At 44.5% G+C, this 12,194-nt stretch overlaps 1 protein-coding gene across 12 annotated transcripts in view; it reads right to left on the bottom strand.

Moving 5' to 3' along the window:
* Positions 1 to 12,194, bottom strand: part of Dtnb (dystrobrevin beta) — a 215,318-nt gene that overhangs the window by 144,914 nt on the left and 58,210 nt on the right. For all 12 annotated transcript variants that reach the window (XM_028875041.2, XM_028875078.2, XM_028875037.2 and 9 more), the window contains exon 6: positions 7,721 to 7,875. In XM_028875041.2, coding sequence (XP_028730874.1) covers positions 7,721 to 7,875 — 155 coding nt within the window. The remainder of the gene's footprint in view (positions 1 to 7,720; positions 7,876 to 12,194) is intronic.

The raw sequence follows: 12,194 nt of genomic DNA, 5'->3' as shown, positions 1-12,194 counted from the left end.
TCCATGCCTGTGTGGTGGATGAGGAGCAGACTTAATAGTTCTGGGTTTGTTTTGCCTCTCAAGGACCAGAAAGTGGCTCTCAAAGCATGGCCAGGACACCCCTGAGAGGTGCTTAAGCATTTATTTTCAGGGAATCCACAGGGCAAAATTATCTTCCTCCTACTTAGAATACCGTTGTCTTTCAGTGGGGCTGTCCAGACGCAGCACAACACAGACACAATCACCTGAGAAGGGGTACTAAGAGAGTCCTCCCCTTTCACGGCCTGTGGCAGCAGGAGGCAAATACAAATAACATTTTATTTTTAATTTTATATGCATTGTTTTGTTTGCTTGTGTTTAATTTTATGTGCATTGGTGTTTTGGCTGCATGTATGTCTGTGTGGGGGTGTCAGGTCCCCCGGAACCTGACACTTCTGACACAGACACTTGTGAGCTGCCATGTGGGTGCTGGGCATTGAACCCAGGTCCTCTGGAAGAGCAGCCAATGCTCTTAACTGTTGAGCCATCTCTCCAGCCCCCACAAATAATATTTTTCACTCAACATTTTATGAAGTTTTTTATTTGATACAAGGTCTTCATTTTTAATCACTTCACAGCTGCCTGATATACTAAGCAAAAACAACACATTTATAATTCTCTCTAGTAAGACACTGGTTATCTCCATTATTGAATGTAATCTCGTATTTTTTTCCTAAAAATGAATTTCTGTTCATCATCACTTGTTATTCTGATCCTTGATAGTAACAATTCCTATTCTATTTCATTTTCACATCCCTCCTACCTCAGACATCTAGCCTCACTAAAACAGCATTTAAAATAACAAAATAATTTAGCAATAGATTCTCACTGCTACAATTTCTAACTTCGTTTCCTGTAAGTACCAGGTATTTTCTGTTGCTCAATATGTAAATATTTCTCACCCAATGGCTTTATAACTTAAGAAATGGTTGATATTTAGTCTCAAAATGGCATTTTTATGAGCTCTTGGACAAAAACATTACAACTGTATTTATTTATTATTAGCATGTGTGCACGGGCAGAGGAAAGAGCTGTGGAATCAATTCTCTCCTTCCACCTCTTACCTGGATCCTGGGGATTAAACTCAGGTCACCGGGCTAAGGCGGTAAGTGTTTTACCGGCTGAGACATGTCGATGGCCCCCAAAACATTTTGAAACTGACTGCAAACTAGCTTTTATAACTGCGTAGAGTTGGAGGTATATTTTATTTGCCAAGAGCAAACACACATCAACTTAAGTTGTAGAATCAATGCTCAAAGGCAGCCTTCCGTCACCACTGGACTCTGAATTTGTCCGTCACAGATTTAGACTTTAAACATCAGAACATGGCCGGCGGTGGCGCATGCCTTTAATCCCAGCACTCGGGAGGCAGAGGCAGGCGGATCTCTGTGAGTTCGAGGCCAGCCTGCTCCAGAGAGAGTTCCAGGAAAGGCTCCAAAAACTACACAGAGAAACCTTGTCTCAAAAACAAACAAACAAAACAAAAAACCAAAAAACAAAACATCAGAACAGTCTGAAAGCTGAGGATGTGGCTCAACAGTCGAGGTCATGAGGCCCTGGGTGCAGCCTTCACTCCTGCGAAAACAAGAGTACTCTGTGATGCACAAGTGTAGAGGCTGGAATACCTTTGGAGATACTTTCATCATAGCTGCAAGAAGTATTATAAAAAGTGCTCTAAAACTCTATATTTTCCACAGTGTAGTAACTATTTCATTTGAGAAACTAATGGAGTAATATGATAAAAAATGAGAGTGCAAATATAACCATAAGTTTTAGTCTGTCAGAACTCAAACTCAAAAAATACTGATTTTTCTCATGTATACATGATTTAAAGTCACTCTTTAAATATTTAGTAAGTGTGGCTCATTTTCTAGGCATGGTGTTGTTTATCACTAGAGATGTGCAGTTGGGGACTAATGTCCTTCCCTCAGGGCGCCCCTGAGCTGCAGGCTAGAAACACATGCTATGGGAGTGCAGAACACTGAGGATTCAGAGCATCAGACAGGAGTGGCAGGGATCTTCGCTGGGAGATGAAATCGGAGGCCTTTAAGGGTGGGAGGGGAGAGGCAGTCAGGGAGACTTGCACGTCAGTGGAAGCTAACAAATACACAGAGCCTGGACCTTGGTTAGTCTCACTCACCCAAGTGCGGGTTACTCAGAACAAGAGAAATGGAAATCAAAGCTGCAGAGACCAAGCCGGACATTGGCAAGGGCCTCCAGGGAGCAAACGTGGCTTGGTGGCAGAGGTCTGCACCAGGAATGCCCACAGAAGAGACAGGCTGAGGGTGAGATGGCAGGGGCCAGGAGGGCACACTAGGAACCTTATCGGAAGGCACGGAGGAATTCATAAAAGTTTCTGTTTTTGCTTTCCAAAAGAGTGGAGATAATTTGGGCAACATCTCTCTTTGCAGCTAAAGCTCACCATATTCAGCTCGATTAGCTGGCAGACGAGCCCAGGGCTTCCTCCTGTCTCCCAGCCTCCCCAGTGCTGGGATCCCAAGCACACTACACTCAAACCCAGATCTTTTTACATGAGTTCTGAGGATCAAACTTGGGGGTTTCATGCTTGCAAGGCAAACTCTTTACCAGCTGAGCCATTTCTCCATCTTAGAGCTGTATTTCAGGAAATGATCCAACATCAAACTTGCTTACGATTAAAAGGACCAATAAGACACATGACCAGCAGCCTTCTTTTGAGGACCACTGGGCCACTAAGGGACCAACAAGCCAAGGAAAACAAATTTTCCTGCTTCCCATAAAGCCTAGAAAACTACAAAGCAGCAGGGTAGGAGCAATACCCAGGGTCTAGGAGAATGCCCTCTAGACTGCGCTACCAGCAAACACCAGGCAAAGAGCTGGAGCACCAGCCACAAGACTCCAAGCTGGAGCCTTCACCCTGCCCACAGCCCCAGGCAAGCAGGCAGGCATGGCACATGCAGCTGGATCTGTTTCCACACTTAGAACAACTGAGTAGGGGACGCTTCATATAGTATGCAGGCAGCAGGCGCTAACAAAATTCAATGGAGAAAACCGGGGAACCACCTGTCCTGTCTAAGGACTCACTTAATAAGACGTTCTCCTCTGCAGACCCAGCTAGAACAAAACTTCACTTTTAGGTCTCTGTAATTTTGCTCAGTCTAATTAATGGTGGTGAGACAGGCTTGTCCATAATAAAACCCATTTTATACACTCTATTTCATCTGATCTAAGATGCACTGGGAAGATCACTTCTAAGGTACATCATTATGTATATTTTTCTACCACTAAGGAAGAAAAATACTTAGCCAATTAAACTAACTCAATGGCTTAATTAGCCGCAATTCCTCATTACATGTGAGTAATCACACCCAGCTCTTAACGAAGTGAAATTTCTTTCATCTAACTCAAAAGGATTCGGGAGTTTCCACTACCTTCAAATGCACTCCTTGATGTGACAAGAAACTCTTCTGCGGTATTTTGGCCATCACCTGTCCCGTCTAGTTTTATGTCAACTTGACACAAGCGAGAGAGTTTCCCTGAAAGGAGGGAAACTTAATTGAGAAAATGCCTCCATAAGATCCTACTGTAAGGCACTTTCTTATTAGTGATCCCTGGGAGAGGGCCCATCACCATCCCTGGGTTGGTGGTCCTGGGTTCTGTAAGGCAGCAGGTAGAGCAAGACACGGGGAGCAAGCCAGTAAGCAGCACCCTTCCATGGCCTCTGCATCAGCTCCTGCCTCCAAGTTCCTACCCTGTTTGAGTTCCTGTCCTGACTGCCTTCAATGACGAACAGCAATATGGAAGTGTAAGCCAGATAAACCCTTTCCTCCAAGTTTGTTTGTTTGTTTGTTTTTTGCTATGGTGTTTCACTGAAGTAATAGAAACCTGCAGACATCACCAATGTTTGGTAATAAAAAATAATATAATCTAGTTTCATCTTTTTGTAGATATCCTCCTTAAAACAAGATACTGTAAATACCTAATTGTTGCTTTGTAAAATAAATGCAGTAATTAGCCAAGTTCTTCTCCTCTGGTCTGCATTCACATCTTCCTGTGTTTGCAGCAACTTGTTAACGCCCGGTCACTGTATATATTTTTGAGAAGACTGAAGTGACATGCATAGTACCAAAAGTGGCTCTAACTCAGCAGCAGTGTCAACACGAACAGTTCTGGCCACGTTCTCACACACGCAGGAAATGACAACCTGTCACAGCCAGTGCCTACCCAAAGGAAACTAAGACACCACTGGTCATGTGCAATAGCTCAACACCAGAGGTGACAAGTAAAGCGATGTCCGCAGGTCAACCAAACACGGCACTCGTCTACAGAAATTACTCAGCTGAAGGGCTGCTGAGGCGACCATGAAATCCTTTGGTTAAAATGTGTACCGTATAACACAAATATGCACGTGCCAGGTAATTCTTGCCAAATTTTATTCAATGTCCAGGAAAGCGAAGTCAAAACAACCAGAAAATGTCTCCGAGCAGAAAGAAAATTCACTTCGGCATATAGCCAGAGGAGATCCGCTGGATAAAGTCAAGTCAGGAAGTAGCTCCAATAGATGACAGAGTCTCACTATTTTGAAAACTAACCAACAAAAATGCTACCCCCCTCTCCATATTCCCACCTCTTGTGTGCATCATGGAGATGTCTGAAGACACTGGCTGCCATGTTGTATGATGTACCTTCCATCCCTCCACCCTCCCTCCCGACTCTGATGTTCAGTTCACATTCCCCTGCCCACACAGACATCAGATCTAAAATCTCCATGGGAGTAGTCAACTCTTTAAGCTAAAGTCAGCACCAAGACCTAGAAAATAAGTAAGCAAGCAAGGGACAAATCTTCCAAAGGGGAGGGGGGAACAGTCTTCCTCCAAAACTTGGGAATCTATAAAACTGGGGAGAAATTTAAATTCATTTTCTGTTTATTTTCAATAACTTTTAAGCCTCTGATTTCAGTTGGTTGGTTCATAACCACTAAGAATCAGTCAAACAAAACTTTAAGGTTTACATCCAATACTTCGTTCCTTCTTCCCAAGGGCAACAATTTCCTAGATGGGTCAGTCTTATCCAACTAAACACTGGGTCCTAATTCCATAACCTGGCACTTTAGGCTGAGGAAGTGTCATCACTGCCTGTCACCTGAATGCTGCAGAAAGGGAAGCAGCTCACGATCTCTTCAGGTATGCCCAAATGTGGCCCAGCACATTTGTAGAGGACCCTGTCAAGGTGTGAGGTGTAAAGGCTGGACCTCCTGCCTCTTAACTCTTTCACTTAAGGAAGGTCTGCAGGACCTCCAGTGTTTCTTAAATCTCCATCCTTTCTCTAATTGTGATCAATCACTTCCTCGCTCATCCCAAAGCATCAGGAAGCCTGCATCAGGACCAGCAAGGCCATCTCTAATTTGCCTGGAAACAACCCTCCAGCTGACAGTGTAAGAACCAACTCACATCGAAGAAATACACTGCAGGAAGGAGAGTGCAGGAGGGAAAAAAAAGACTGTTTACAAAAAGAACTCCAAAATTTACTGAATTTAATCCTTGTTTTTTTCAAGACAGGGTTTCGCTGTGTAGCCCTGGCTATCCTGGAACTTGCTCTCTAGACCAGGCTGGACTAGAACTCAGAGATCCACCTGCCTCCGTCTCCTGAGTGCTGGGATTAAAGGCGTGTGACACCATCACCCAGATGAATTTAATTCTTGTATTAAACCTTGTCCAAACTCACTCTATTAGTGTTTCTATTCTTTCTGAAGATACTTTTTTTAACATTTGCTTTGATTATTTCTAAGTGTGTGTGTGTGTGTGTGTGTATGTGTGTGTGTGTGTGTGTGTGCGCGCGCGCAGATGAGTGTCCCTTTCTCCATAAATAGTCCAGATTGAATTTCTTTTTCTTCTCTTTGTGTGTGTGTGTGTGTGTGTGTGTGTGTGTGTGTGTGTGTGTCTGTCTGTCTGTCTCTCTGTCTCTGTCTCTCTCTCTCTCTCTCTCTCTCTCTCTCTCTCTGTGTCTCTGTCTCTGTCTCTGTCTCTCTCTTTTTTGAGACTTTTTGTAACATGGTCTCTCCATATCCCTGGCTGTCCTGGAAGTCACTATGTAGACCAGGCTGGCCTCAAACTCACAGAGATCCACCTGCCTCTGCCTCCTCGACGCTGGGATTAAAGGTGTGTGCCACCACATCCAACACAGATTGAATTTAAAACAAAAAAACAAAAACAAACAAACAAACAAAAAAGCAAGACATTCTCTCACATAGCTAAAGATAAATATCAATATCAAGAAATTAACATTCAGTGGCAGAACACTGTTATCTGGTTATAAACTTTGTTTGGATTTTTCCAACTGTCCTATTCTTGTAAGAGAAAAACAAAAAACCAGCAAACCCTGGGTCACTGACTTTTCAACTCTTAGACTCTAATCCGGAACGTTCCTGTCTTTTCTTTTCTTTATGATTCTGACCTTTTCAGGTGGTCAACTACCTTGTTGAATCTGGCAAGATTCACAGCTATATGGAGGAGCCACAAATTGAGCCCTTGGACATTTCCACAACATTCCATTCAAGCTGTGTGATTCAGAGGGAGGTCTGAGCAGGGGAGCCACACCACTCACCCCCCCCCCCCAGCTGTCAGCTTCCCCCTTTACTGGTCACATGACTGACGGCTGGGCTCAAGCCCTGTCTCCTATCTGGTTTAGTTTTCTAACTGAAAAACTACTGTTTCATCTTCTGGGGGCTGGAGAGATGGCTCAGCGGTTAAGAGCACTGGCTGCTCTTCTAGATGACCCAGGTTCAATTCCCAGCACCCACAAAGCAGCTCACAACTGTCTGTAACTCCAATTCCAAGAGATCCGACATCGTCACACAGACATACAAGCAGGAAAAACAGCAATGCACATAAAATAAAAACATACTGTTTTTTTTAAAAAATATATTCTGAGAGGATAATTTTATTTTCTATTGATTTTTTAAAATTTATTTATGTATTTTTTTTTAATGTGCATTGGTGTTCCGCCTGCATGTGTGTCCGTGTGAGGGTGTGGGATCCCCTGGAACTGGAGCTACAGACAGGCTTGAGCTGCCACGTGGGTGCTGGGACTTGAACCTGGGTCTTCTGGAAAGGCAGCCAGTGCTCTTAACTACTGAGCCATCTCTCCAGCCCCTTTTCTATTGATTTTAAAACAGATATCTTTTCCTCAATTTTCTGTTTGTCCTAACTTTCTAAACGCAGTCTTACAGTACTTTTATCTATTCTCTACCTTGAGTTATGAGTATCTACTCTATTCCCCGTCTCCGAGGCAGAGATAAACTCTTGGGAACTCACTCATACCAACCTCTAGGTGAAAAATCAGGAAGAGCAGCCAAACTCCTGACCCATGTCACATGCAATGTGCACTCAGTGCACTCTGCCGGGGCAGGTGGACACTGCAGGAAACAATGATCCAAGATCGCAATAGCTTTAGGTCAAAATCCCTGGATTTAAAATTTAAAGAACCTTACTTAGAAAGAAGGGGGGAAAACATATACATTCAGTCGCAATAATGAAAAACAAAAACCCTTTAAAAGATTTTTCTTTAAAGTACTTCCAATGACACCTTACCTGAGAACCAGAGTCCTCAGGTGAACTTTTCCTGTCCCCTGCCTTGACTCTGGCCTCTGCTGGAAGCCATCGGGGCAGTCTGGGAGAAGCTGGAGGCCCCTGTAGCCCGAGGCTGTGTCAAAGGTCCTTCTTACCTGCTGTGGAAAACAGGTACGGACTGCGTGCTCTGTGTAACCGAAGGACGGCCCTTCAAAGACGGCTGTCGGGAGCTTCAGGGCCTCCTTCAGAAACTGGTCAAGCTTGCCAAACATCATCAAGCCATTGGAATCTGACATCTGGGAGAAAATGTCTTTAGGAACAAAAGCAAATAAAGGCAAACTATGAGAAAAGAATCATCCCTTGAAATTTACAAATGGCTCTGTGCTATTTCTGCGCCATTACACATGCATCATTCAGAAGTACCATACGTTTAAAGTTACAATGCTTAAAGTTACAGTGTTTAGTTAACATTCAAATTACTCTCCTTATTAACACTGTGTTTTGCTCACACGGCCCCTCAATCCTATCACTTAAGATTATACCTTATATTTTTGGTTGTGAGCCTAGTTCCAGGAAAGGCGCAAAGCTACACAGAGAAACCCTGTCTCGAAAAACAAAACAAAAAAAAAAAAAGATTATACCTAAACACTAAGTGGAATAACCATTTACGTATGCCCACTTACCTTTCCAAAAAATATTTTAAGTGTGGGGGAGGGGCTGTGCACACGCGTGCAGTACCCACAGAGGCCAGAGGAGGGCAATGGATCACCTGGAGCTGGAGTTACAGGCAGCTGTGATCAAAATCAAAACCAAATCCAGGTCTTCTGCAAGAGCAGCAAGCGCTCTTCACTGCTAAGCCATCTCTCCAGCCCCCACCTAGAAACTTTCTAGATCCATGTTAACTGACGGATAATTAGCTTTTAATGTATGCGACCCACTGTTCTAAGAAAAACCTGAAGCAGCATGTCTTTACTCCTTCGTATCTGTCTTTATAAGACACGCACACAATACTTAGGAGGCAGAGGCAGGTAAAGAACTGTACAGCAGTTTTAAGACCAGCCTGAATGATACGAGACCCTGTTTCCTGAAACAAACAAGGGCTGCTGAGCCAGACTACGAGAAAGTCCGCAGTGAGACTGTCTCTCCTAAAAATGGCTGCATAAACTTGACCAGAGCGATGGCGGTATCAACGGGCAGAGCAACATGGAAGGTGGGGAACCTCACAGGGTCCCACCCCTAGACAAAGAGCTTCAGGCGGCTAGAGACTGCTGGAAAAAGGAGACTTCGCCTCTCCCAGGGATGAGCCCCCTTACTGGGTGTCCAGTGCAAAGTGGTTGGCTCTGAAACCATATACACACAACAACAAAAACAGATCAGCAGGTTGGATTTCTATATTTGTGTACACGCATATATACACATCGGCACATAACAGTAATAAAGAAAAAGAGGCTATCCACTTGAACGTTGGGAGCCACATGGGAGGGACTGGATGAAGGAAAGGGAGAGGGGTAAGTGATGTGATTCTACTTCAACTAAAACACCTAAAAAATAATAATAGTGTATACATTGTTGTTTGGATGAGAAATGTCCCCCACAGGCTCATGTATCAAACACTTGGTGCCCAGTTGGGGATGCTATTGGAGAACATTTTGAAACTTTTAGGAGGCACCTATTTGTTGGAGGAAGCATGTCACTAAAAGCAGGCATGGTGTTTTTATACCCTGTAGCCCGGCCTCACTTTTTTTTTTTTTTTTTTGGATTATAATATAATAACATTTCTCCCTTCCCTTTCCTCCTGAATATGCTCCCCATGCTCTCTTTCAAATCATGGCCTTTTTTTCTGAATACAGCTTGCTCCGTCTGTACAATGTTTTATATATATATATATATATATATATATATATATATATATGTATGTATATGTGTGTGTGTGTGTGTGTGTGTGTGTGTGTGTGTGTGTGTTTTCAGGGCTGACCATTTGGCACTGGACAACCACCTGGTGAGCCCTTCTCTAGGGCAGACAGTCTCCTGCTCTCAGCATTCCGTGGTTGCCTGTAGTTCTTTGGGTAGGGCTGAGGCCGCGTGGGCGTTTCCCTGTCCACTCTGGCATATCTATTGGCACTGTCATCGTTCAGCTCGTGTCTGGGCGGTTGGTGAGACTCTACGGTGTAGCTTCTGGCATTCCTAGGAGACACGCTCCCACCACAAAACCCCCTGATTGTCTGCTCCGACACTCTTTCCACGCCCTCTTCCCGCAATGGCCCTCGAGCCTTGGGTACAGGAGCGTTTTATAAGCGTTTTATCCACGAGAACTGGGCCCCGCCACTCTGCATTTTGATTGGCTGTGGTTTTGCGCGGTGGTCTCCACGTGCGGCAGCGACAAGTGTCCTTGACACGGGGTGAAGACTACACTTACCCGTGGGTGTAGGGACAAGTGTTGACACCGTTGTTAGGGCTGGCCTCACCTCCCCATCCCCACTCTGCTCCTAACGTGGAGATGACATGTGATCATTCTGCTCCCTAACTGCCAGGCCAGCCTCACGCTCCCGCTACCATGCCCCTCCACGCCCCGGTGATGGACTTACCCCCTCTGGGACTGTGAGCCAAAATCAACCATTTCTTCCCCGACTTGTTTTTATCTGAGTATTCTATCACAGCAGCAGGAAAGCAGCTAACACACCATATAAATTCCTCTATCCCAAGATATTCTGATATAACACAGTCCTGTCATTACAGAGAGACTGGCCAAGAGGATGGGAAAGGAATTCCCAGTAACACTATTCATTGTTCTTCGTACAGAGTTCCTGTCTCAGTTATTCCTCTTTTCATGACTTAAGGGGACGAAAAAGATAACCAGGAGTTCAAAACCGTGTGACAGGAAAACGTGACCTCTATCACCTATGTGCACATGTGCTCACATATAGTTATTTAAAGTAACAGATAAGAAAGTAATGCTAAAACACCAATGCACATGAAATAAAAATAATTTTAAAAAATAAAATAAATGTTTTTTTTAAAAAAGTCTAGAGAGATGGCTCAGTGGTAAAGAGCACTGGCTGCTCTTCCAGAGGACCCGGGTTCAATTCCCAGCGCCCACATGGCAGCTCACAACTGTCTGTAACTCCAGCGTCAGGGGATCTGACACCTCATACAGCATACATGCAGGCAAAACACCAATGCACATGACCTAAGAAAGTATTGCTCAGAACTTTAGCCAATGGTTGAATCAAGCTTTAAATCCATACCTATCTGACTCTGGAGTAAATTTCATCAAATTACACTGCTTTACAATGTAACCTAGGGACTGGAGAAACGGCTCAGAGGTTAAGAGCACTGACTGCTCTGCTCTCCTAGAGGTCCTGAGTTCAATTCCCAGCAACCATAGTGGCTCACAACCATCTAGAATGGGACCTGATGTCCTCTTCTGGTGGGCAGGTGTACATGCAGACAAAGTACTCATATATATAAAATACAAATTAACAAATAAACCTTTGGGAAAAAACAAAAAAATTAAAGACATCTTAGTATAAGGTAAAAAGAAGCTACTTTAAAAATAAGGACAGACAGGAAGGACAATCTATGTCAATTTCAGAAACATTGGCAAGGTGTGGTGTCTGGGTATGGTGGTGTTTGCCTGTCGTCCAGTACTCAGGAGACAGAGGCAGGAGACGTTCCGTAACTTTGAAGCCATCCTCGTCCACACAGCAAGCTCAAAGCCAACCATGGCTCCATCAAAAGACCGTGTTCGTAAAAACCAGAGGGAAGAAAGGAGAGCGAGAGGGAGGGAGGAGAACAAGTGAACTGAGACTTTAAAATAAACACGACAGAGAAGCGCGGTCATCACTATGAGACACGGGCACACATGGGGTGAGTGAGGCTCGGGGACAGGAGAGCTTGCTTAGCGTGCACGAGAGCCTAGGCTCAACCACGGTGTCCTCCCCAAACGAACCACAAACCATGACCAAGAATGAATAGGATAGACTACAGCCGAAAACCAACACCGTGTATGGGGCAGAACGACAGGTGAGGAAATGCTAGAAAAGGAGGGAGGAAGGGAGGAAGGAAGGGCGAATCTGTAAGTTCTCCCTGAGCAGAGAAATGGAGAGATATTCAGTCTCATGTCAGACAAAGAGCAGGAAGAGGACAAAGGCAGAGCACTTTCCTGTCCTGTCAAGGGGCTGTCAAGAAAGTTCTCAGCGGCCTGGAGAGATGGCTCACTGGTTAAGAGCACTGGCTGCTCTTCTGGAGGACCTGGGTTCCATTCCCAGCACCCACATGGCAGCTCACATCTATCCGTACCTCCAGTTCCAGAGCTTCTGACACCAATGCACGTAAAATAAAAGTAGATTACATATCTAATTTAAATATGTTAAAAAGAAGTTGGTTTTGGGCATTTGTTTGTTTTTTGAGAAAGGACTCCACATGGCCTAGGTTGGTGCAGACCTCACTACGTAGTCAAGAATGGCCTGTACTTGTGGTGACCCTGCCTCTACCTCCCTTCACCACTCCAGGGAGGGTGGATGTGGTGCCAGGGAGTGAGCCCAGAGCTTCATGCATGTCAGGCAAGCACCGTACCTCCATGCCAGACACAAACAAGTCTGAAAGAAAGGAATTTAGTATCTAGATCCT

The sequence above is a fragment of the Peromyscus leucopus genome, chromosome 22 (assembly GCF_004664715.2).
Source record: "Peromyscus leucopus breed LL Stock chromosome 22, UCI_PerLeu_2.1, whole genome shotgun sequence".
Taxonomy (NCBI): domain Eukaryota; kingdom Metazoa; phylum Chordata; class Mammalia; order Rodentia; family Cricetidae; genus Peromyscus; species Peromyscus leucopus.
This window is presented reverse-complemented; position numbering and strand designations above follow the sequence as displayed.